At 31.8% G+C, this 27,961-nt stretch overlaps 1 protein-coding gene across 5 annotated transcripts; it reads left to right on the forward strand.

Annotated features, from left to right (window-relative positions):
* Positions 1–119: 119 nt before the first annotated feature.
* Positions 120–25,216, forward strand: Arl5 (ADP-ribosylation factor-like 5). 5 transcript variants are annotated; one of them, XM_014248270.3, is made up of 6 exons: positions 120–268; positions 1,136–1,267; positions 21,353–21,561; positions 21,635–21,760; positions 21,840–21,949; positions 23,767–25,216. In XM_014248270.3, exons 2-6 carry the CDS (start codon positions 1,222–1,224, stop codon positions 23,813–23,815), a joined length of 540 nt encoding a protein of 179 aa, XP_014103745.1. In that variant the 5' UTR covers positions 120–268; positions 1,136–1,221; the 3' UTR covers positions 23,816–25,216. The 5 variants fall into 5 exon arrangements, with proteins under 5 accessions (XP_014103745.1, XP_069966370.1, XP_014103746.1 ...); XM_070110269.1 differs by having other exon boundaries at positions 157–175; XM_014248271.3 differs by having other exon boundaries at positions 208–359.
* Positions 25,217–27,961: the final 2,745 nt, after the last annotated feature.

The raw sequence follows: 27,961 nt of genomic DNA on the forward strand, positions 1-27,961 counted from the left end.
CTAATTGGTTTTAAAACATTTGAGTGCTCCTGTCATATTTATTTATTCAAAATATGGCAACACCGCGTTTCTTGCTGTCGCGTTCCACTGTCATTCGGTGGCTGTTGTCAAATTGCTTTGATGAAGTTTGGTCTTCTTTCAGTCATTCGTGATATTTGATAGATTTTTAATGCGTGTGAGAATATTGTGTATTAATTTAATTAAGCTTTATTTTCACTATATAAATTTATTTTCTTGACATATTGGAGCCTTTCGAAAATGTTAAGACGTAATAAATTATAAAAATTTGTATTTGTGTGAATAGTGTTAAAGAAAACGAAAAATGGAAAATTGGTGTCGATAGATTTTCAAATAAAAAAGTGAGACATTGTTGCTATTAACCTAAAGATTTTTTTATTTAAATAAAAGTAATGATAATCGATTTTGCAGTATATCAATAGTAACTGAGTAACATTGTCTCCTCTCCAGTTCATCTGCGGTACCATATAAAAAATATATAAGCGGATATTTTTTTGATTTGTTTCCACAAACCATAAAACGCAGTGGTTCGATTACCAAGAGGATTGTGATTAACAGTGAAAGTTTTTACCTGTTTAAAAAACGTAATATAAAACAAAGCTCGACTTTGACTGCGTAACAAATGGAACTGAGTAACATTGAGCGCTCCACATAAAACACGGGCCTTTAAGTATGGTGTGTCCATTGCTAAAATTACTACGCTTTCCTAGACATAACAGTGACGACGAATAGCAGCATATTTCTTCTACTCATTTCTTTCTTGACTTTAATTTATTGTTACTGCCATTTTATAATCCTCAGTGCTAAACGTAGCTATTTTGTTATTTGGAAGTCGATTGTTGTTTGTGAGAGCAGGTCGCAATTTAGCTCAATTTACGTCATTATATTGAGCGGAAAGTGAACGGAATTGCGAACGATCGCACCATCGCCAACAGTTGGTCTACGCGCCACCGGTACCATACCACTGCCGCTACAATCGATCGGCCAAAAACTTGTCGTTACGGTGTTACTATTGTTGTAACTTTTTTTTTGTGATAAATGTATTTTTTGTATATATTTTGTAATCAATATTTCTACTGAATACGGGTAAATATTTGTTTTTACATCCTCAAAATAGTGTAAAAGTGAAGTGGAGATACTGTATAGAAACTACAGTTAATATATTTAGTTCTAAAAAAAAGATATCGCAAAGCTGACAACAAAATGGGTCTTTTAATTTCAAAATTATGGAGCATGTTTGGCAATGAAGGTTGGTATTAATATTATAAAGTAAACTTACACATATGTACATACATACGTATGTATGTAAAATAAATATTATATATAATACAGTAAATTTTAATTTGAAAATTGTATATAAATTTAAAGATAAATAGTGTATGAAATTTGTGTCAAATTCAATTTAATACAAAATCGACCTTACCGAGGAGCTGATGCTTAAACTTTTGCGGAATAATAATCAGCTCAAGCTGAATCAGACATTCGGATCATGTTTATATATTTCTTACTTTTCGTTCTATTATAAGCTTTACTGAATCTCTTCAGCTAGTTTTATAGTTTCTTTTGCTTTCTTATTTAAACAGGTCTTTTGTTTACATCTACGATTATTTTTTTCTTGATTTTGGCAAAGAGAAAACGAAAGTTATGAGATTTTTTAAGCGTGTTTTTTAAGTGATTTGATCTATGGTAACATTTGACAGCTGATTTTTTAAGCCACTCTGAATTGTAAATTTTTTCTCAAAACACTAATTTTTTTTTATTAAGAAGCCGCCATTTTGTCAAAAATCAAAATTGTGATTAGTGATCAATACCTGTATTCATCTATTGTTATAATAACGTTATTGGATTTAAGATAATTTTAGGCAGAATAATCTTCCTTTTTTCGGAGGTCTTCTTGGAGATTGACTATGGGGTCGAGGTGTTCCAAAATTGATCAGAAATGGATATTATTTTGCTTATTCATTAAATAAAATACCTGTTCAAACAAAAAAAAAGCGGTTTTTATGACTTGCAGGTGGTTATTTTGTGTACAAAAATAACTGTAGTTTTAAAGGAACAATATAATAAGAATAATTTAAATGCATTTCATACAACTGCACCAAAGCATATGCCAGCTGCTCTATTCTTTATAACTTTTCTAATCTTATCGGCAAGTTTCAAAATCAATTTTTTTCTCGTTTTAGATAATATTATGTATGTACATATGTATATAAAATAAAATATATTGTTTGTTTATCTGACTAGATTAAACAAAAAATAAGATATATTTACGTAAATACGTATATATGTACATATGTACGTGTGTAGCTACTTTTTCATTTTTATAATTAAATTTTTTTGTTGAGTAAGATTTTTCATTTAAAAAAAAGCCCAAAAACACTCAAATTCCTTCCCCTTTCTCGGTACTAAAACATTAGCGAGTAATTTTAAATTGTAGATAATTATTATTAATAATAAATTGAAGAAATAAAAGTGCGGTCTGACGTTCTTTGTACTCTTTTTTAAGACAACACACTGTTGCTGTTAATTTATTGGTTTTTAAATATTTTAAGTCTCCGCACACGTTACACAAATATGCACTTCAATTATTTAATTGGTTCCTCTCATTTGCTTTATAGTGTAACATAGTTTGCATGTGAAGTGCCATGATATAGTGGTATGCGGGACAATTCCTCGCAATGAATGGAACACAACGCTAATTTTCTGCCCCAGTTTTTCTTCAGCCACAAATGTAAACAATTAGAAAAACTTACTAACACCTTGACATGCGCAACGAGAGGTAGTATGACGAAAATGTGTAATGTAATAATTTTAACATTTCGAAATCAAAATAATTTGTTGGTGCTGGTATATTGTGTGCTGCCACAAAAATGAAAATTTGCTTGAATTGCTGTGCCTATAACGTTGTGCTGAATTTGTTTGGAAAGCAACAGGCATGTTAATGATGTACTCACGCAATTCCAAAACCAGTACGGCTGCCCACGAATATTATGTGACTATATACATAGTTATTTTACTTGGATTAAGACTGCAAAAAACTGCAAACACAATCAACCCATAACCTAGAATTTGTTGAGGGAGAAGCTTTATATGGGGTGATGAAATTATAACAAAAAAAAATTACTTTTTTTTTTATTTCTGTGCTCAAGGCTCAAATATTTTGCAAAATGGGCATAAGCTCTGTATGACTATTCTATTCCGAAAAACTGACAGTCGACATATTATAATATTATCCTAAATTCTTATCCTCAAAGAACAAACGTTGGCATGCTGTTATAAATGACTTCCATTTATATTGAGTTGAGAGTTTTTTCGTTAATTTTTTTTTTAAAGTAATGTTTTTTTTTTACAATAATACATTTAATTAACAATAATGTATATTTATAGAATTTAATGTACTTTAATAGTCGGTGATTCATTTTGAAAAATGTTGAATTCCCTTAATTCCATAGCCGATTACCAGGAGTTTCGGAGGTCCTCCGAAGGTGTCTGGCGGTGAGGAAAATTTTTCTGCTTCAAATTATCTTACATCCAAAAACAAAAAAAAACAAGATATTACTATCGATGAATAAAGGTACTGGTCGAAAAACTAGTCAATGTTAAGATTTTTGACGAAATGGCGGCTTTAAAAAAAAAAAAAATTAGCTTTTCGTGAAAAAATTTAACTTTTGGAAATTGTTATAAAAATCTTTTTCCCTCGATTCATACCTGCAAATATATATAAAAAGTCGTGTGAAAACTCAAGCCGTTTTCGTTTCGAGAAAAAGTTTAGGGAACCGATTACATTTAGTTAAAAAATTCTTTAAAATACGCTCTTATCTCTATTGGCAGATCAACTTCAAATTTTTAAATATACATTCGATGCATGTAAATGTATATGTATACGCAAAAAAAATAAAATTTTTGGAAATTCACAAGTGGTTAATGCCCCTTAAGGTCTAGTCTAAAGGCATGCATTTCAGGTAACTTTTGAAGTGCCGTAAAAAAAGGCAATTCAGATTTTTACTAACCATTTTTTAGTTCGTTGTTTATCAACATTACAAGACTACAGGAAAAAATCAAAAAATTTAAAAAAAAGTAAAAAATTTCAAAAATTAGCAGCTGATGAAGTGGGGGTCTTAAAAATACCCACGATTTCAACCCTCCCAGCAATCTGAAACAAAAAAAAAATAAAAAATATCTAGAATAGTGTCGCTATATCTGGAACTAGGGGAAAGTTGGAAAAAAATTTCACGAAATGGCGACTGCCCGAAAAAACAATTTTGGTAAAAATTGAAATTTGGGGATATGGTTAGTTCCAGGCATAGACATGTCTATGAAGATGACTGTAAAAATTTCAGGTAAATCCAGTAAAATTTGAGAAGTCTTGGGTATCGTTTTAAAAAAAGACATTCTTGTAAGTGTTTAAAGTTTCGCGTATATCTATATTTTCGATATAATATCGATACCTGAAAAATATTGGAGTTTTAAAATATTCTTGAAAATATAAACAAAAAAAGAAACAACGATTTTTTTTATTTCTAGACTAGAATACCCCCTTAAATTAAACAGAGATCACTTTCGAAGCTCTAAATGTTAAACCATTACAGTCAATATTATTTTTCACCAAATTAAAATACGATAATATAAATGCGGAATATTTATTTCAATATGAAATGATTTCTCTTTTATTTAACTGTCATGAATTTACGTACTACACTGCGGAGCAGATGTGGCTTTCATTCATTTGTACGCCTGCAAGACTATGACAATCAAATCAAATTAAACCCAGTTTTGAGATCGTTGAGGCACTGCTCTAAATTATGAACAATTTGCACTCTGATTAGCATATGCCCGCAAAATGGCCTAGTGGTCGCCTTCTGCTTGTCCGCTCCATTTCGTATTTTCGTATGCACACAACACACAAAATAGACATCCAAACAGTTATTTTGCTTCAAACAACTACATGCGAAAGTATGTATGTACATTGTACATATTTGCTTAAAATAGTTTTCTTTTCGAAGATCGTGCCTTTCCCATTTGTCATTTTTTATTTTTTATTGTTGTTTGTTTGTTTGGATAATTGACGAGCGACACTAATGTTTAACTGCAAACAGTCTGTTTCTTAGCCTTAGCCATGAACTGTGGGAACAGTGCACAGCAAAAAGCTCTTGACTTCATTTCCCATTACTCTACAATATACACTCTCTCCTATCCACTTTTTGCTGTTGTTTCCCAATCGCAAACAGGACAACTACCGACAACAAGCAAGTCCTTGATTTTTTGTTAGCTTAGTTCATTGGCAATTTGCTGTGATGTTGTTGACCTTCATGAGGTTCGTGAATTTTGTTTTATTGTACGAGTGCATTGTTTTTTCTCCCGGCAGCCGATAGTGTGTGGGTGTGGGTGCGCGTGCCACTCGCAAGGTTAACATTTTAATTTTTGTTTATATCTGTACGTCACACAGTCAGTCACTAATTTTGTTTTATTGTCAAGCGATTTAATATAAATAGAGTTGTCATTGCCTAAATTAATAAGGCGTAGCGTAATAAAGCTTTTTAAACATAACGGTAAGAAAAAATTAGATTTTTTGTTTTTTTTTCTACTCTGTACAAGGTATATTTAATTTGCCACGAAGTTTGTAACACCCAGAAGGAGACCCCATAAAATATATATATATAATTGATGAGCGTGACGAGCTGAGTTTTTTTTAGTCATGTCCGTCTGTCTGCATATACGCGACTAATGCCCTTATTTCCCCAAAGAGCTGCACATTTGTCGAACCGCTGATATCGGACGACTATATCATATAGCTGCCAATCAAACTGAATGCTCAAAATCTAGTCCTTGTATGAAAAAAGCTATTGACGACGCTTAATTACTTAACTGTTTCACCACGCCTTGCAAAACATCTTGTTGGCGCTCTTTTGCCCGAGTTTTAACCACTTTTTCATAGAAGTGAAGACGCCTTTACGGGACACTTCTCACTTAATCAACAAAGCAGCCGGATGGTGACCATGTTGAACCTTTGGAATATAATTTTTTGCATTTTTAGAAGTTCTTGAGTAAATTTTGTCATTCTGCTGATTAAAAAGTTCTTCAACTGTGATAATCTTTTTATACGTGAAAAAGACGTGCCTCGTGCCACTGAAGAAGCCACTTGTATCTGTTGAGCCCAATTTGCTTTAAACGCCAGTTGAACGACGGTAGGCTTTCGTGTGGAGATTATCTCGAATATGTCTTGACATTGATCTGGTCGATATATTCATTTCTCTTGACATAATTTTCTATTATCGAAGAGGATTTCTGCGAACAGTTTTAGTTGGCTGAATTGGTTCGAACCACGCGAGGACGACCACTTCTCTTTCTGTTATCAACTGCGACATTTGGGAGAAATGATTGATATTGATCATTACGCTTTTTCCACACTTGCATATTAAAGCAATGACCGCAATACGATTTTCTTTAACTCCCCGTTTCATTGTTAATTAGCGAAAGCAAATACTGAATTGATTAATATGTATACCTATATGAGTAGCCACTGCATACAAACTAGTATAATAAAAAACAAGAAACTACGTAAACTTCGGTTGCAGCGAAGCTATAATACCCTTTACAAATACAAAATATTCCTTACAAGAAATTTATTCTGATCGCTCAGCTTGCATGGAAGCTTTATGCTATAGTTATCCGATCTAAGAAATTTCTTCGGAGATTGCATTATGAAGATATCTCGTCAAATGAAAAAGTTTTCTATAAAAGCACATGATTCCGATCGTTCAGTTTGCATTGCAGCCATATGCTATAGTGGTCGGATATCGAGGGTTCCGACAAATAAGCAGCTTCTTGGAGAGGAAAGGACATGGCTAAATCGACTCAGCTCATCACGCTGATCATTTAGATATATATAATATTATATAGGGTATCCGATGTTTCCTTTTGTATGTTATAAACATCGCGGTAAACTTAATATACCCTGTTCAGTATATAATAACGGCACTTTTTCTACAAATGTGCCCTCTCTGTATGCATTGTAAGCTTTGTAACAGAATTTATGGCAATACTAAGTATGTGGCCAATACTATCTAACCCCCGATATGACGATACTTCAGTGACTTAGAAACCTAGCACACTTAAATTTATTGACATGTAGTGGATGGACTGAAAATTCCATAACGTTACAAAAAATACACACATTTTCTTAAACAAAAATTCGATTTTATTATGGATTATATCGATTTTTCAACTTCCCGTTGGCATTTCTGTTTCAAATGGCATATTTGATGCCAAACAAGCTTTAGTCGCGCGGATTAGTTCTTGAACGTTGTTAAATTTCTTTACAGCGAGTATTTTCTTGAAAGTTTTAGGACAGCTCGGAATCAGCGGTTACCATATTCCGATCCCCGACGCATGCTGAAGCACATCGAAGTCCAATTTAAGCAGTTTTGCTATCGGTTTCTTCTTTTTTTTGATATTGCGATATATATTTTTTTATGTTCCATTAATTTTTGAGAGTATAAATACCTATACTTGCTCTTTCTTTCCAACTTAGTAATTTTCTAGTGGTTTGTTGTTTATTTGCGCACCAGTTATGTAGTACTCATAATGGTAAAAGCACGTAGCAAATTTAATGTAATTTAATTTGGTATTTTGATATAAAACTTGGTTATACTCATTTTAAGTTAGGTTAATTTTTGTTTTCTGACTGCTTGCTGATAGTGAGATCACACTCGGAAAAATATGGTGGTGACTATTCCTTATTGAAAGCCGCTCAGAAAAATAGAGATCTTACCAGAAATTATATATTTCTTTTCCTGATTTTTCCATTTGTCAGCAGAAATTGCTTGACGAAGCCCGTATCCAATATTATAACAAACGATTTCACTTTGTTTCGCTATACTTTTCCGATAACAGTGTGTGTCTAAAGTTTTACACTTTAATTTAAATATGTAATGGGAAAATGCAAGACAAATTATACAAATAAACACTTCCTCATGCATATCAATCTGAGGAAAGAAAGCGCTATTGAATCAATAACATTTACGGTCGGCCTTCACGTCTCGATTCTACTCAATTTAAATGATAAATTATTTCATTTACATATGTATGTTCATATGTCTGTATGTATGCATGTGCGCACGACTACTCGTGTTTTGTGTGCAGTGTCTTCGCAATTGACTGCTAAGCGCCAGCGTCACACAATTGTGCTCGTCCTCCATCCACCCACCTCACCAGCCCCCACTATTTTGCGTGTCTGCGATTTTTATTCATACTTGAAAGCGAAGAAAGAAATTGCTTAGTGTTAAATATATCTACATACAAATGTGTGATGCGATAAATACGCAATGTCTTCAATTTGCTGTGAAACTCATTTGTTTGAATTCAACTTGACTCATCGACCTTGTGCGGGTTCCTCGGCATTTATTGTGGCGTATGTGACACATTTATTCGACGCAAGCCAAAAGGGCATTTACCGCAATTTCATGCTTTTATACATATATAAAGTGGTGCGAAATCACTTGTTTTTCAAATTTTGTTGCTTGGTTTTCTTATTTCTTATAAATTTTATAAAATTTCGCTTGTGAACTTTGTAATAATGCTTCTTAGTTAGAATATATAAGAGCGTCATCTGTTTGTGGGAAGATTTTGTGCAATCATAATTTACAAAAAAATTATTTGGCTCCATAAACATTTATATTTAAAATGTGATGTACATCGTTTATTACGCTTTTGAACAGTAATATAAAATTTAAATATGTATGTACAGTGGCGATCATTTAATAATACAAGTATAGTTAAAATTTTAAAAATAAAGATTGTGATATAATCTAATAATTCGAATGAAATAAAATCAATGCAAAATAATTATAACAACAATTTTAATAACAAATAATATTAAATCATTTATGAACAATATTATTTTCAAATTTTAATATGCTTTTGTTACAATTAAAATAAATTTACAACTTTTTCTTCAACTTTGGAGCTATAATTTCTTTCCATTAATTCAAACAGTAGTTGCTAGGTTCGCTGTTTTATTTAACTAACTTATTAATTTGGTTGGTTTGGTTTGGTTTGGACTCACTAACGATACCTGTTCTAATGTCTCGTACCGAAATGTGTATTTCTGATCAATCGCTTATTTGACTTTAGCAGTTTTGTCCCCCGGTAGATCGTTCCATCGCGTTTTTATCTTCCTTGCTATGCTTCCGTCCAGATCGACGTATAGACAATACATTGGTTTACCAATGCCGGTCTTGTTTTCGAATGACAGCTGTACACCACTGTTGGCAATCTCGTCCATACCTAGTTTTTCAAACCTGTTTCTACAGCTGGTGCTTTTGCTGGTGTTTTACACGGAGTTTTTGGAAGTCTTTATTTCCTCCGCGATTTAAAATATTTGTCTGCTACAATCATGTTATTGTTTTTGTTTTTAAAGACCAAATGAGTGCTGAGTATAACAATTTGTCTGCAAATTTGTCATTATACCCTGAACAGGGTATATTAAGTTTGCTACTAAATTTGTAGATCTAAATTTCGGAGATCATATAAAGTGTATATACGAATATCTATAAATGATCAGCGTGACAAGCTGTGCCGATTCATCCATGTCCATCTATCCGTCAGTCTGTCTTTATATACGCGAACTAATCCCTCAGTCTTTGAGATATCGATCAAAAAGTTTGCAAATTTCCTTTTTCCCCAAAGGAAAGGCCCAAGGTAACGCTACAATCTCCGAACAAATTGTTCAGATCGAACCACTATAGCATGTAGCTGTCATAAAAACCGACCGATCAAAATCAAGTTCTTGTACAAAAAACTTTTTTACTTCTCATGGGCATTATAGCCCCGGTGCAGACGAAGTTAACTTGTATTTGATATATTTATAGTATATACGAACGTCAAATACATTACATTTTTCAAATAATTACTTAACTGTTTTTGAAGTACGATGCATATGTACTTTTATGTTTCTGATCATTATCAGCTTGAAAGCTAAGTTTGGAATGAAGTTACTCTGCTCTTAAAATGTGCCACGACTGATATACTATGTGTAAAAGCTATAAAGGCGTGGACATAAATTCTATGCAAAATTAAAAGAAAAGCGATAGCTTGTAAAAAAATTCCATAAAACATCTTTTGTAATTTAAATCATTCTTAAAACCGTTTCTCTTTTCTTCACTTCGTAAAGCTTAGTTTACATATGTATGCACAAAAATAAATTTATTTTGTTCATTTATATTTAGTACTTTTGTGGCAATCTTAATATAAACACATTATATGTATGTATGCATATTGCTGTATGCATGTAAGTCGATGTTTGCAAAGTTTGTACTTTCCAAGCCGCGATAACCTTTAAACCTCTTTCAACGCGGACATTTTGATTGCTGGCTCTGCAGACTTTAAACATTTTTTATTTTATTTTCATGGACTTGTCTTATCTCATTTTTGTTTTCCCACTTCATTTTGAAGCATTACTTTGCAATGTTAATACCGTTAATTTTTCACAACAGCTGTCGCACTTTGTGCTTTATTGTTAGTTTTTTTATCGTCTACTAACTGGCAACCGTGTGAGTCAGGTGAACAACCTGCTCTGTTTGAAAGTATGTGCATATGTTATGTGTGTGTGTACATACACATATCAACAAAGGTAACAATATATAAACAAACATACATACATACAAAGATACATATATATCTATACAAAGTCAAACATTACTTCTTTTATGTATTTAGTTTTTGTTGTGATTTACCTCACAAATGCTTGAGCATGATCGAGGACAAAATTGGTTTCATGTTGCATTTTCCGTTACTTTTTATTTTGTTACGCAGCTGTTATCTTTTGAAGCTGTTAAGCCTCTAAGATACTCATGAGAATTACCCAAGAATTTCATAAATTTGTATAAATTTTATTATTAATTTTTCTTTCTTGATGGCTTACAGTTGTTAAAATTTCTTATCTTGTGTAAATAATAAGTGCAAACATAAATGTTCCTAAGTGTGGACTTGGTTCGATCCGAAATATTATTTATTATGCTGGGAAAATGTCTTATCTGTTCCAAACTAAAATTGCAATGACACTGAATGACGACTTGATTAACCCTATATTTCACAATTTTACCCGAGTGTCTCTACTCTACTCCATGTAATAAATTCTCTCTTCTTCGAAACTTCGAAAAAAAACTGAAAACAAGATAAAACGTTAACTTCGGTTGCACCGAAGCTATAATACCCTTCACAAATACAAGGCTCTTTACAAGCACTTGATTCCAATCGTTTAGTTTGTATGACAGATATATGCTATAGTGATCCAATCTAAATAATTTCTTCGGATATTACATTTTTGTCTTAGAAAATTATCCATACCAAATTTCGGGAAGATATCTCGTCAAATGAAAAAGTTTTCCATACAAGCACTTTACTCCGATCGTTCAGTTAATACGGCAGCTATATGCTATAGTCAACCGATCTATACAATTTCTTCGGATATTGAATTAATGCTTTAAATAATAATACATGCCAAATTTCGAAAAGATATCTTGTCACATGAATAAGTTTTTCATTCAAGAACTTGATTCCGATTGTTCAGTTTGTATGGTAGCTATATTCTATAGTGGTTCCGACAAATGAGCAGCTTCTTAGTGAGAAAAGGACAGGTGCAAAAATTCAGATAGCTTAAAAACTGAGGGGCTAGTTTGTATATATACAGGCGGAAGGACAGACGGACATGGCTAAATCAACTCAGCTCATCATGCTGATCATTTATGTATATATTTTATAGGGTCTCCGAAGTTTCCTTCTTGGTTTTACAAACTTCGTGGCTAACTTAATATACACTGTTCAGGGTATAAATATGCTGATTATTGGTCATTACCAACGAATTTAAGAAGTGTTAATAAAAAACTATGGTGATTTACAATTATGAAATCAGTTAAACAGGTGATTATGGTTATATAATATCAAATCGTGAATTTATAATGTTGAAAAATTTTCAACCTTATCCTGAATTTGCACCGGTAAATTTTTTTTTCTTAATTTTTTTTTTTAAATTCATTATATAAATACACATCAGGCGAATATTTCGAATTTGAAAGATAACTTCGAATAACGGTGAAATCAATTCTTTGCTTATGTCTCAATCTCTCGATAAACATAAAGAAGGAAATTTTGCCGTGTACAGAATCACCCTCATGATTTCCAAAAAGCTACACAGAAATGTTCAGCAAAATATACATGTATGTATTTTTAAATACAGTTACCGACGAAATAGTAGAGAAAGCCAATTTTAATAAAGTCAACTGTTTTAGGGAACTACTATAGCGGCGTGATCTCTATGTCGTTAAATAATACAATTTTAGATACAGTGCGTTCAAAAATAACGTTTTCGTTTCTTAAAGTGTAGGTATCGCTTATTGGGAAAAATGTTATAATTATAGAAAACGTATTGTTTTGTTATAGCTGCCGTTTTTTCAAAACTCCAATCTCTCGCTTTGCCTATTATAACCTGACATCTAAATTTTCCGCATATATCACAGAAGCGACCTCGAGGTATGTTGGATTGAAATCTATTGTAAATCAATCTAAAGTAACAATATTGAGTACAGAGTCTCCTCCAATGTTTCGGATCATTATCTTCTTGCATTGTTCAATCATGATTATACTGTAAAGCATTTCAGCTCACTTCAGTAACTCTTTTTAAATTTTTTTTTTATCATTCTGACGGTGTTCAGGTTTTCTGCGAAGTACTTCAAATCCCCACAGTCATGAGCAGGGAAGCATCCATAAACATGCACCTAAGCACCCCCTTAACACTTCTTTGAATAAGTGTTTGTCATTATCTTAGCCAAATACGTCTCAAATGGTTGAACAATACAAAAGTTGACGCATCTTTAAGTATTACAACTCGTATTTAAATACTTTGAAATAGTCCATTTGGTACCCTTAGGATGCTTCGTTAGAAAGGAATGGTCGTGTCTATAATTGTTTAATTTCAATGTTTTTAGATGTTTTCAATTACATTGTATTTTATGAAGTGTCAGAAAAAATAAACGAGAAATAATAAATTTGACTAAATAATATTTTGAAATATTAAATACTCAGTTATAAATAAATATGTAAATGTTGTAACCTGAAGCTTCGTTACTTGTATATACATTTCAAATTGTTTTTTATTTGTTAAATTAACTTTTTTGTTCATCATTTGACGAAACCAGTAACTAGCCAATGTGTATTTTTGCCAACAAAATTATAATTTTTTTTATACTTTTTTTGCTATTTTGCGATGAGTGACAAGTGCTATAATCCGGTTTCTGGGTAAACGTTGCATTGCCTCAACCTTTTTTTTTTTTACTAAAATTAGCTTAATTAAAAATTTGCTGTATAATTATTGCGTCGCAAAATATAACTTTGCAATAAAATCACAAAATGCTTCCATGAGCAAACGTTTTCAAACAATATTTCAGTGGTTTCCTTCGTTTTGCTCTCAATTCGCTCCAAATTTAATAATTTCAAAGACGAACAAAGCGATCTGCTTTGTGTTTTTTTCTTTTTGCGCTATGTTTTAAACAGGTTTCGAATGTTATGTGCTAATAGTGGAATTTAGTGTATGAACTCATGCTTGAGGGGGAAATAACGGACACGAAACGCGCTTTTGTGCAACGCCAAACACTCGTACACACACGTAGCCCGGGAGTATATTTTGTTACAGTCAAAAGCTTTTTAGCTTCGAAAGCATTTCGCTTTGTACCTGTATGTTTTCGGTAAATATTTACAGCTTTTCATACGCAAATAATAATGCCAAGTAAATAAGTAAATAACAATAAATGCTGCGTTTAATTCGAGGTGAGGTTTAAGGCAGTTATATTGAACGGAATTTATAGAGCTTTTCAAAATAAGAAAATGAAATTTCAATTTAATTTGTGTTGCCACCTTTCTGTGTCTGTTATCAAGTTTTATTTTTTTATGGTTTGTGCTTCTTGTTTAGCTAAATGCATATGTACATATGAACATTTGTTTAGTCGAGCATATTATTTATTCTCTATATCTTTTCATTAACAGCTGTTTTTTAATCTAATAAACGCGCACTTACTCACATATTTATGTCTATCGGTGCCCATATTAGAAAGCTTAATATTTGCAATAAAATTATCAAAATATAATTACAATGATGTTAATTGCTTACTTAAATATATAATATTTATTCACTCACTGTGTAAAGAAAAATTCGAACAAATGTTTGCTCTGAAAAGTAATAATGCGCAGTGGATAAAGATTTTTCCATAATAAAGGGGATTTCGCCGATAAATAATAATAAAAGAGATTTCGCACCCGTTTATTAATGTTAGAAAATACACTGAGAGTTTTTTTCAAGCAAACGTATTCTAGCATTCCTGTAGTAGAGGAATAAGCATTAAAAAAATTCACAATAATTTGTTTTAGATATTAAAAATAGGTTTTAGTAATTATTTCGGTTATCATATTCTACACATAATATGCTTGGTTTGTGCTAATTGAAGTGTAATTTTAATTGCAGTGCTGTTTTAAGCATTAAAAAATTCATCGAAATTCTGTATACCCTCTATATCCTGTAGTCCCGATATGTTACATTCAAAATTTGTTCTGTGTGTATAAAAGATTTCTCAAATACTTTACTTTTCAAAGCATTATGGTGTCAAGAATATATTTTATTTGTTAGGAACTGCAATGTTTATAAAGGTGGCAACCTTTCTTAAAACTATTTTCTGCTGCATGCTTCCTTAGTTTTGCTAAATTTCATACGTATAAAATAATAGCAATAAGCTGATTATTTAAACATTTTTATTTATTGTTAATAAGGTTACAAATTAAAAAAAACGTCTAAAAATTGTTTTAACATCTTCAATTGTGGGCCCATATTATTGTATTTCCCTACATAACTTTGTTTTAATTAAATTTTGCAAACAGAAGGCAACCCTTATCAATAATATGCTTTCTTAAATTTTATTATATTATGAACAGGCTTTATTAATATCGCAATTCAGTCAGCAGTCTCTAGTCATTATTTTACACATTTTGAAGTAAGGTCTCAATTTGTGGCAATTTATTACTATTCACATTACAGGCGTTTAGTAATCTTTAGTTAGGATGAACTATTGTGATTCAAAGTCAAAATTTCACTTTTACAACTACACTATAAAGTATACATATTTGTATACTATAAATGAACATTGTGACGAGTCGAGTCGATTTAGCCTGGTTCGTCTCTCCGTATATATATACGCGAACTAGTCCCTTAGTGTTTGAGGTATCGATCTGAAATTGAGTACGCATTCTTTTCTCATCAAAAGCTGCTCATTTGTCCGGACCGTCTATATCGGACAAATATAGCATATAGTTGCCATACAAACTGACCGAACAAGCTCAAAGTATCTTTACAAAATATAGCATAGATTATTATTTAAGGCATCGCTATAATCTCCGAACATATTGTCCCGATCTAACCGGAGCACTATAGCATATAGCTGCCGTTCAAACTGACCGATCAATATCAAGAAAGTTTTTTTTATATCCTTGTATGCTATAAAAAATGCACCTGTGAAGGGTATTATAGCTTCGGTTGTTCTTTATATTGATGATTTGGGTTAAATGAAAGACTTTGGCGAAGACATTCTATAAAATGTTGTGAACATATTCATATTTATCGATAATAAATGAAATACGTGTAAGCATCAAGTTAGGTTAGGTTAAAAGGTCGATTCTGGGACAAAGGCTAATAAGAATCTAACTTGGACAGCTAGAACGCCGTTCAATTCTGATACCTAATACTTTAGTAATCGTATTGTTCGAAAATATCATCTTATATACACAAGGTCCACCGAAGATATGACTTCCCCGCATTAAGTGACTCTCTTAAATAAAATCTATCATCGTCCATATAACGGACTAATTAAAAAAAACATGTATTCATATTTCCCATAAATGTAATTTTGAGTTTAGCGTTTATTTTATTTTCCAGTAATAATCTTAAGGAAATTTCATTTCATACTGTTTATATGTACATATAATTATATTATTGACTATCATCTTACTCTATTAGAATTAAGATTTGCAATTCGTGTTTGTAACGATGTTTGCTGTCATGGACTGTCATGTGCCAAAATAAAGTTATATAAAGAAGTTAAATGGTTAGTGATATGTATACATAATAACAGTCCATATTGATGTCCTGAGTGGTCATACTGAACAGAGTCTGAGCAGAGTCTTTTGACTTCCGAATGACTGACTTGAGTTGTTAGCGAAGTTGTCCCTTTTATACTGTAGTGATTTGTTGATACTATGTACTGCTACGTGATCATATTATCTAGTGACTTATATTTATGAATCGCATCGGTTGTTTATTGTCCATATAAAAAAAGTATGCATGTCCGATTTGCATATTATTATCAAATCAATCGTCTGCGAAGTTATAATTTATGTGAAATTCCTATGCGTTAGGTGCGTTGTCTGTTGTTGTTTGTTTGTACATATGTTCACTGTTTTCATCTTCAGTTGTGAGTTCGCTACTGTTATGTTGTCTTACCCGTTTGCTTGTGTGTTCGCTATGTACGAGTATTTGTAGTATTGAATTCATTGCGTTGGTGGTGCTTGTGGTTGTTGTTGTTGGTATGGTATCTACATATGTATACTTAATTTTGTTTTCCAAAAATCAGGTGCAATCGACACACATCGTCCTCTAATCTCTATCTATAAAATATATTCATTTATGTATATTCCTTTGCTAAACTTAATCTCGTAAATATTGATCGCTTAGTATTTTTTTATAATTTGGAAGAAATCGTTACATATTTACGCCTAGACTCCATATACCGTCTATACTTTCTCCTAACTGTACAATTCTAAAAAACTAAAATAAAAGTCGGCTCAATTTTCCTGCAATAAAGATGATTAATATCCAAGGCCAGATAGTTGTACGTTCATGTAATGTTCGGTTACCTTACCTACATACATACATACTTATATGACAATGGCATTGATTTTGAACACAGACTACTCACTTTAACTAACTCACTACAGTTATTGACATTTTTTCATTTGCTGCTCATTTCAATCATCGCTTTTCTTCATGCGGTTCATTGACAGTAACAACGGTTGCATACTTTTTTCATAGTTGCGTTTACATGTTCGATATACAGATATATACGTAAGTATGTACTTGTGTTGTTTTGCCATTTGAGTTTAGTAGTTACAAAATTAGTAATACATTTTGTGAGCTAAAATGTGTCTATGTAAATATATGTAAGTGCAGATGACATATAGTTATGTATATAAATAATGTTATTGTGACTATATACCATATTTATATATTAATTTTATGTTAAACGCATAATATGTCCCAATAGATCGTGCCATCACACACTACACATGGTATGTGCAATAAGTTGTGGTAATAGTTAACACGGATGAGTTTAGGCCAAACTTACAGTGAACTGTTTTCATTACAATGTTGCATTCGATTCACCAAAACATACAAAATGGCTTATCGAACGAACAACTGGTATAACTCACAAAAATTGGCATTATCAAATTGATATGAAATGTAGAAGAGGGTTACACAACTTTTGTGACGTATCTACGCACTCTTCTGTATTGCATTTAGTTAATCGTAAACGACTGACATGCTATCATAGCAATTTCCATAGTTATTTTGTTTAAAATAATTGAAATAATTGACAATGCCTACCGACTTTAAATACAAAAATAATAGCAGAAGAATTCATTAACCCATGAACCACCAAATCACCAAACCAAACGTTGTGTTGCATACGAGCACGCTCAACAAAAGCTGGCACGCCTACACACTCCCGTACATATGTACATACATATAGATGATCACATTCTGGCACAATTATATTGCTACACTTGAATATAAATAGGCAGCTGTTGAAACCACAAAAATGTGTAGCAACACAAGCTTTAATTGCTGTAAGGCTTATTGTTAAAACCGACAGCACCGACGATTACTGCTACTCTTGATAGTGCTTGGTGCGTAGGTTAATTCATTCAAAGCGCCAATTGTGAGCGCCATGCAACCTTTTGAAATTCACATTAGTATGCGCGTAGCCTATGTGCAATAAGTTCCCGGAATTTTGTTTACTTCGCTTTACCCCACTTCGTTTATTACTTACCCTTGTTATAACTTAATTGGTTAGACCTATCTCGAACCGCCAAAAAAAGCGTAATTTTAACAATTTATTCTGGGAGTAAGAGAAAATAATCAAGTTTATCTCATTAAATTGACATTTTGATACAAAACGACAGCTAATGCAACAATCTTCGGAATCAACCTTTTCAAAAGGAGTCTCGACGTCGATAGTGATTCTAGTGATTGCCCTTCTATCTGAAACAAAATAAAAGACGGGCTTTTAATCTACATAAATTTGCTTAGTAAGATACTTATATATTTAGCTTTAAATAAATTTTTCGCAAAATGACAAACAAGGTTAAATTTTAACTGCAAAAATTAGTAGTAAATTGTTTCTAAATATACGTACGATTTGTTAGATAAAGTTAGTGTGAAACTACAGTCATACCCTATATTATAAGTGCATACGTGAGAATGTCTCCGAGTACCATCCTCGTTCTTTTTGAAAAATGGACTTTAGAGAAAAACGCGTTTACAATTTTTTATTTTCTCATTCTAAAAGCACAAATTATTCACATTCCCGTTATGCCGAATGAAGAATTGCACTCTTTTCGCTTCATTGCAGATATCTGGTTACTTTTTGAACAGAAACTATGCATACGTGCTAGTTGACAAACTTTTTGGCTGCATACGTCTTCGCATGGCGTTGATGAGTGACACATTCTCTCTTTGTCAATTTGCCTATTACAATGTCGCTACACTTCAATTCCCATTTGTGCCGTTTTAATAAAACGCACTTTTACCCACATGGTTGTTGGCTTTTGTGTTACATTTAAATGAATGTGTTTTTGTATGTATGAACTGTGATGAACTACACATTTGTCCATTAGAATCTCAAGGGAGTGCACTTAAATGAATGTTTTATCGCTACTGTGGCGAACTGTGGTATTGTGGATCCGAAGCACTTCAACTTATTTGTGCATCTTTTTGACAATACTTAGTTTTTACTTACTTTAAATTATATACTATAGTTTTTTTCCAATTTCCGTTTTTAAGGTTAGGGAGTATTTTATTCAGAGATTACAGTTATTTGGTTGAAACCAATAGCTTTTCACTTAGTGACCTTGTGACTGCACTACTACGCTCTTCTTGAGAAGATTTAATTTGTGCTGTAGTGCTTACGATTTGCTCGATTAAAACACATTAGATCATCTAGTATAAAAGGCTTCTGGGCTCTAGAAGGCTTTCAACGATTTCGCGCTCAAAGGGAAGAGTAGATTTCTTGTCGATGTTTTTCTCTCCCGGACATCGAAGTTTTGTCAATCAAAAGGCAATTGCTAAACGTCTTTCAGAACTTTAAACTTTACTTTTTGCTCTGAAGAACTGATGTGGTAACATTTCGGACTACAAAATGGAATCCTACATTAGGAATATTATTCATCACCAATTGTTATAAACGTTACTCTCTAGCGAATCTAACAAACTATACCAGATGCTCAAACCAACGTCACAATAATAAAACTGATCGAAAATATGCAAAACAAAACTTGGTAGCACTAAAGATTGCGGCTATACCATTTTAATGAGGTATCCCCATACTCTCTTCCAGAAATTAAACTCGATAACTTTACTATTAACTTTTTTTGGAGGTTACTTTATTATTCATAGAGATATTGCCTGTTGCATTTCTTTCCTATTCTTAGATAAATGATTATAAATATTTTATTGATGTTGAAAATATTCTCTATGACAACAAATATATTTTTCTATTTGTTAAAACCAATTTTCGTGGCAGTTTGTCTAGACCGATTGAGACAGATGTAAACAGATATTTTGAATGCGTCAACCGCTTTTATTAGAATCCTTATTCTGGGTCAAAATACATGCGGGTGAAATAATAAGGTGCCAATGTTAATGCTCCATTAACTCCTTATCAATTAGGTTGCTCCAAATTACGTACGTTCATCAGTGTGTTCACTTCTTCTTAGACTCGAGTTTGCATGCTTAAACCTATTATTCGTCCCCTGTACAGTTATAACATACAACTTTTCAAGTACCGTAAGTAAGTAAGGCATATTTGTTCAGTATCCTCTCAAACCTATCTGCTTAAAACATCTTTGAGGTTGTGTTAATTGATCTTTGAACGAGAATCACAAAATTCGTCTGCGAACTACTGCTAGAAAATTCATTGCACCAGTATTATATTATATGATGCTAAAGGATGACGCTTCTTCGCTATACTAAAACTTTAAGACATTGATGTCTTGAAAATAATCGCAAGAAATCTTTTTCGATAGTTTTAAGCGAACCACTATATCAAAACCTTATATTTTTCTCTGAAAATTTGTTTTGGCAAAAGTGGTCAAGTTTCCATTGGAAACGCTTAGCGACAATAGTGGTGGTATTTTTAAGCCATCGTAGTTACTTTTTCACCTCTCAATACGGGCTAATAATAAAAACTTCAAATAAATTTACTGCCAATTAAATGCTAAATGGACAATTAGTTAATTGTTCTATTTGTGGTCAAATGAAAATAATACTTTTTTTGATAAATTTTCTTGAATGAATTATTTAACATTTAGCAAATCAATTTAAAAAAATGAACTTATTTTTGAAATTCTTTAATTGTACAATGATATATCATTAGTGACGACAATTTGCTAGTTGACTCAATTATGAGGCTGATTGAAAAATTACGAAAATAAATATCTGCGTTTATAAAAAAAGGCAATTTGTAATATGTGGAGTTTCTACGATATGCATATATCATCGAAATATAATTTTTAATACCTATGAATTGTTTAAAAAATACTCCGAAAGTGCTGCCTCCATTTACAATGTTTATAACAGCTTGAGTAGTATATTTTGGGTATTTTGTAATATTTCGAGGTCGCCTAAATAAATGTAAGAAATTTTTTACTATATCCTTGTGCAAATAATAGTAAGTACTCTCCACAAAAAAAAAACTTGTAAAATCTTATATCTCTTATATATATTATTGATAATACGGCGTTCTCGAAGCGAGCACACACCACACAAATTCATTACACAATTAGCAACAATATTACTCCCTTATCTCGACGAAAACAAAACATGATAATTATTGTAGTTGAAAAATGTGTTTATGAAAGGCTGTGCACGTAATATTGATAATAATCAAGCTCCCTAGCAACAATTTGCTGTTTGTTATTGAAAATAATTTTTTCATTTTAATTTTCTTCTTCTTGTTCACAGAGCACAAATTAGTAATGGTTGGCTTAGATAATGCTGGCAAAACCACAATACTCTATCAATTCCTTATGAATGAAGTCGTACACACCAGCCCCACAATCGGCTCCAACGTGGAGGAGGTGGTGTGGCGGAATATACACTTCCTGGTGTGGGATTTGGGCGGACAACAGAGTTTGCGCGCCGCCTGGAGCACTTACTATACAAACACAGAGGTATGAGCTAAATGAAATTTCAACACAAAAAAGTAGCTAATTTATCGGCATATCCGCTTTTATTGTTTGGCAGTTTATTATTATGGTCATCGATTCGACGGATCGCGAACGCTTGGCTGTTACGCGCGAGGAACTGTATCGCATGCTGCAGCATGAAGACCTGTGCAAAGCCAGTCTATTAGTTTATGCAAATAAACAGGTTTGTATACATACTACTTTATATACATAAGCTATTTTATGATTTATATTTAAATTACTTTTTATACACTTTTGTGCAGGATCTCAAGGGTGCTATGTCAGCTGCGGAAATTTCACGTCAATTGGATTTAACCTCGATTAAGAAACATCAATGGCATATACAGGCGTGTTGCGCGCTAACTGGCGAGGGGTATGACATAACATAAAGAACATAAACAAAAATTATTATTGTTATGATTTTTATTGTTTGCTTAAGCTTTTTAGAAGTGTTGACGTATTACACGAATTATACGCTTTTTGCGTATTTACGTAATCGTGACGTTTTCGGTTTGTTTTGGTTTTAAGCGGTGTATAGGAATTAATATGAGTATCTATCATCCTTTTAGTACTAATAAATCTGCCGCTACAACAACCAAAACGACTAATAATGACCGCACATGACGAACATAATAAAATATGCGTATTTGTTAATAGATTTGTGCTAAGAAAAGAACAAATAAATCTTTCTTTTCATGCGCTTTCATAATCATAATCCGACCTGTTAGATTTTAGAATTGCTGCTTTTGTTATCCCACTGAGACTGGTATGATGTACAGTGCCTTATTATGATATTTTATTAGTGCACCAAAAATATTTATATATATTTATACAATACATTGCGTCCAGAAAACTAAGTATACGCTAGTAATGTATTTAACGGTGGGTTTTTTCTTGGCTATTTCCTAGCCTTTTATTAAAATTGTCCACTAGCCTTAGCAATTAAAAATATATAAAAGCCGGGTTGCGAATTTTTTTTTAAAAAAAATTTAACTTAAAAACTTAAAATCCAATTTTTTACAAATTACAAATTTAAAATATAATTTTTAATCCCAAAATCAGAATTATTAAAAATATATAAAATATAAATAGTTTGAATGTGTTTGCCGACCACTGCTCCAGGGTATTGAAAATGATGGTTCTGTGCGAGTTCTAGTTCAAAATGGTAGTATACGAAGTACGCAAGCGCAAAAACATGTAAATTCAAAAACAATTAATTTTTTAATTTTTAATTATAATATTGAGATTAAATTCATTTTACATCTGGCATTTGTCATAAAAAGTAATTTTAAATTTTTCAACCCTGTATTTGAGATTGAAAATTTTAATATTTATTTTAATTAAAATTTCGGGATAACCAAATAAAAAAATGTTCACTTAAAAGTTAATTCAATTATTTTTTAATGCATTATTTGGCATCCATTACTGAAGCTTCCCTGCGTTTAAGGTAAACATTGATTGATTTAAAGCGCGTATTTTATGAAAAAGTAGGCATAATATAAATTGAAATATAGCAAAATTGGCAATCCTACTCAAAAAATATTTTCATTACAATTCTTCTAAAACTGTGATGTTTAATTAATAATATTAATGTATTTTTATATTGTCTTACAAATTTCTACAAATAAATTGTATCCGCTGCTTTACAAATATTTTCCATTGTCTCCTCTGACATCTTTAACGTCCATATAGTATTCATTTATTTATCTGAGGAATTATTTTTAAGTAGTTGGCAACTCTACTTAAAAATATTAAAAGATAGCACACCCAGCAAGTCACGGTTACCGAAACTCTAATACATTAAAAGAATTTGCGCAGAAACTAACACATATACCGTGGAATTCATAAGGCCTTTGCGTAAGAAATGGATGAACGATCACACATACACAAGAGTTTCAGTTAGAATTGACAAGTCGGTTTTAAGAAACTCATATAAACTTTCTCTGGTAGCGCTGTTGGCCAATTAATCGGCGATTTATTCGTTAGGGGGCTTGCAGGGCAGTATTTCTGCAGTCCCCGATTTTACCACTGTGTCTTCACTTCAAAAACCGTTAGCTTATAATGTATTTTTTGACTTACTAGATTCGTACTTATTGTTCTATATTTAAAAATAATGTATGTATATACATATATATATACATAAAACCATAAAAAATAATAATCAATATTTCATCTCTTTCTTTTTATAAGGCTTTATCAGGGGCTCGAGTGGATCGTGCAGCGCATCAAAAAGAAATGACAGACGTCAAATATGGACTGCGATAGTATATAGCTAATTAAATAATATAATTTTATATATGTATGTATGTAAAGAATCTTTATGGTAACAAAATGTAATAAAAACATTAAGAAAAAATAGAAAATAACGAAACAAAAAAAGAAACAAAAAAAACTAAAATTAAACATACATTACATTGAAGCGAATAAGTTAATATTTTTTTTAAAATAAGTTTATATAAAAAAGTGAATAAAACCGTTTGTATATCAAAAATAAAATTTATGTGAGCGCAGCCTGATATATTTGTAGGTTGCAAGCAGACAGAGTTGCATAAAGTTTAGCGGAAAGTCATAACGAAAAACCCTTTAGCAGCGAGTGACTGCTCTGTAAGCGCTTAGTTTAGTTTAAGCAATGTTGTTTCACATTTAAGTTGCAAAATATATACATAACACTTATTAAAAATTTGCGCGTTAGTTTAAATTTTCTAAATTGCGCTCCTCAAATTATAGTTTATAATTACATTTTTAATGCTTAAAATAATTTTGGTAATTTTAAAATTTTCATTTGGATATTGTTGCTATTTTTAATTGTTAACGATTCACCAGCAAACACATTATATTTAATGAATGAGTGATTTAGTGCTAAATACAATGCGACAGCTATTATATAAATGTATAAAATATATATACGCATGTATGTATCTGAACAAAAACAACAAATTATGTTGTGACACGCCTGCTATTCGAACAGTAGATCAGTTGTATAGGTTCTTAGTGAAGCGTGTTTGATTAATTAAACGTTTGCATGTATTGTCTTTATAGAAAATTGAATCTTCCATTAAATAATCATAATCATTATGTTAAATATTGATATAGTATATATATATATATATACATAAATAAATATGTATAAGTGTAATAACACTAAACTGAGCGTGTGCACAACGCACTAGTTACAATTACACAAACATTTTTTTCAATAATTGTGTAGCAGCAGGTTTGTACAACTAATTTGCCTACTTAAAAACATACATACATATGTATTTACAGTAATAAACCAGCATTCTACATTCGCCTGCTGCGTTTAATAAAGTCGCAATAGTAACGAAAAAGTAAGCAATAGTGAGCGATTATTAATCGAAATGTATTTCAAAATATTTCTAAAGCAACGAAGTAAGAAACGCTCACTTGCTTGCTCTTTGCCACCGTGCAGTAACTTTATGTATGGTTTTTTACATAGCGAAACAGTGAGATTTACTTAGCACAGAGATGTCATTTGCCAAAATAATTACAAAAAGTGAAAAATATAATTAAATCAAATAAATAAATAATATGTCTATTTGTAAGTAAGTTTAACCAAATTAAGCGATTTTTAAGAGAAAAGTTATGCAAATGCAATAAATAAAAACAAATATTAATTTTAGAGTTGTGTTTCAAAATACTTGCGGATGTATGAAAAATTGCAAATTTTAATTTTTTTAAAAATTTGGAAATATTTTTTTAATTTTTTATTTCTATATATACATTTCTTTTCAAATCCCTTTATGACTTTATTTATAATTGGGTGCTATTTACAGGCAATAAAATAATCAATACTTGAATAAAAACATATGCAGGGGTGTTGTAGAATCTCAAATATCAGATCGCGGTCAGAACTCAAACCGATAAAAAATGTAGTAAGTGTCATTAATTTAGATATTATTGGTTTGATTTTGGAAACCGAAATTTTATTGGTTTTGGGTGTCATGGAAACCAATTTTATCAGTTTTGTTAGCAGAACAAAGCAAGAAAATAGACGTTGACAGATTTGAAATGCGAGTTAAGAAATTAATTTATTTTATTGTTACGAACTAACGTGTCTCCTTTTCTATAGGGGAAAACACAAGAATAGAACACAAAATCCAAATATTATAAGAAAGATTTATAAGATTTATAAAATGGAATTTAACACCATACCAAAGGCATCTTTATTCAGGCAATAAAATAATATAAATCTGTAAGCAAGCAAGTAAATACATACAAGTAAATGCGAACTAAATTTCACTCCCTCGGCAGAGAATGTAAACGAACAACACCCCTGAACAGGGGAAATGTCGATTTAGCCATGTCCGTCTGCTTGTATATACGCGAACTAGTTCCTTACTTTTAGAGATATCAATTTGGTCCCAAGAAGCTGCTCGTTTGTCCGAACCGCCAATATCGGATCACTATAGCATATAGCTGCAATACAAACTGAACGATCGGAAAAAGGTGCTTGTGTGGAAAGCTTTTTTTTGACGAGATATCTTCACGAAATTAAGCAGGAGTTATTACAGAAGGCAGTGGCGCAATCTCCGAAGAAATTGTTCAGATAGAGTCACTATGGCATATAGCTACCTTACAAACTGAACGATCGGAATCAAGTGCTTGTATGGGAATGTTTTTCATTTGACGAGATATCTTTACGAAATTTGGTATGGATTATTGTTTAAGGAATTAATGCAATCTCGCAAGAAATTGTTCGGATCGGATCACTATAGCAAATAGCTGTCATAGAAACTGAACGTTCAGAATAAAGTGCATGGAGTTGCATGGAAAATTTTTTATTTAACAAAATATCTTCATTTTGACCGTTTACATATAAGCTCTCAAACTGTTGCGCTTTACTACATATTATTCCTGATTCACATTTTCGGTTGGTAATGCAGTGCAGCCGACCATATTGAATTGTAACTGTAGTTGCAGTACAGAAAAAGCGAGTAACAATTCTAAATACTTGAAAAAATTAATGGTGTAAATGAATAAAAATTAATGATAAAATAGAATTGACAGATTAAAAAATGCTTTTATAAAGAACTGTTCATGTAGATTTTCATACCTTTTATTTTAGAAGAACTAAAATTAAATTTTATTAAGCATTGCAAAAAAGTATTTTACCAGAGCCTTACGCTGCACCAGAGCGTCAGGCAACTTCAAATAAATAAAAAAGCTCTACAAAAATATATCTTATTTTGTTGCTCTAGATATTTCTGCAAATTTTGATGAATTTAAGATTACAAATTAATTAATGAAAATGTTGAATATGCTCTTGTTTTTATGATATTTGCACATATTATGTTTTGATCAACTATCGGCTTATTTGTATTAAAATTCCAGTCATGATTAGGGTTCGGCGCCCCTTTTTCGTGAATACAAACATCACGTGATCCTCACTCTGAGTCACAAATTATGCGCAAGGTTTTAAGGTTTAATAAAAATCAAACGTGGAGATAACTCAGATACTCAATGAAAATCTCCTGGAGTGTTTAAAAAGTAGTACACTTGCCCTCAGAAATATTGATGCCGCCAAATTCCGAGAAATCAGTGAATCTATCAGTGAAAGTGAAAGGGAGGGCGAAACATCTATGCAAAGTTATTTTCTCAAAATGAACTCTAGTATTTAAATGTGATTGATTTAGGAATGATTAAGCAAATATATCTGTGCAATTTAACGGAAACATGAAATGAAAAGAAAGAGATGAGAAAAGCCATTTCGTCATATGAAAACAACTTTAGTTTTTCTGCACTATGAGCATAGAAATTTTCATTTCTGCAGAGATTGATTGATATGCTTCTTTTTTTGGATAACAGTTCATCGATAAAACTGAAGATTCATAATTGGAAAATTCGGATAATTGCATGGACTTTGTTTGCAAAACTATGTGTTGAGTTATTTAACTTGATTAAAAAAAATTATCGGCGATCAAGTCGGCGTTCAAGCGCGATAAGTGAGAGTGCCGTAATAGAAAAGTGTGAGTGTATTGCAACTTGAAAGCAATTTCTAGATCGTGTAACGTTCGGGTTACACCAAAGTGCCCTTGCCTTTGTTCGAAAAAAGTGAGTTTTTTAAGTCTTGAGAAGTCCTTACTTTGTTTATGGCTTAAAAAGTATATATATATATGTATATACTCTTACTACAATCCCGATTTGTTTACACTTTTCCACATTTGCTTTTAAGATTGACAGACATTAGAAAGAAATCATCTTTTGATTTCAGCACAAATTAGCAACATAAGTTGTTGTACAGCGCTGCTACTTTAACCGATAAACGCAAAATATTACCGGTAGTTTTTACTGCAATCAGTTTTCTTGAATTTCCATCTAAGAGTTTGATTTATGGTGGGGTTCAACTATTTCTGTTTAAATACTT

The sequence above is a fragment of the Bactrocera oleae genome, chromosome 5 (genome assembly GCF_042242935.1).
Source record: "Bactrocera oleae isolate idBacOlea1 chromosome 5, idBacOlea1, whole genome shotgun sequence".
Taxonomy (NCBI): domain Eukaryota; kingdom Metazoa; phylum Arthropoda; class Insecta; order Diptera; family Tephritidae; genus Bactrocera; species Bactrocera oleae.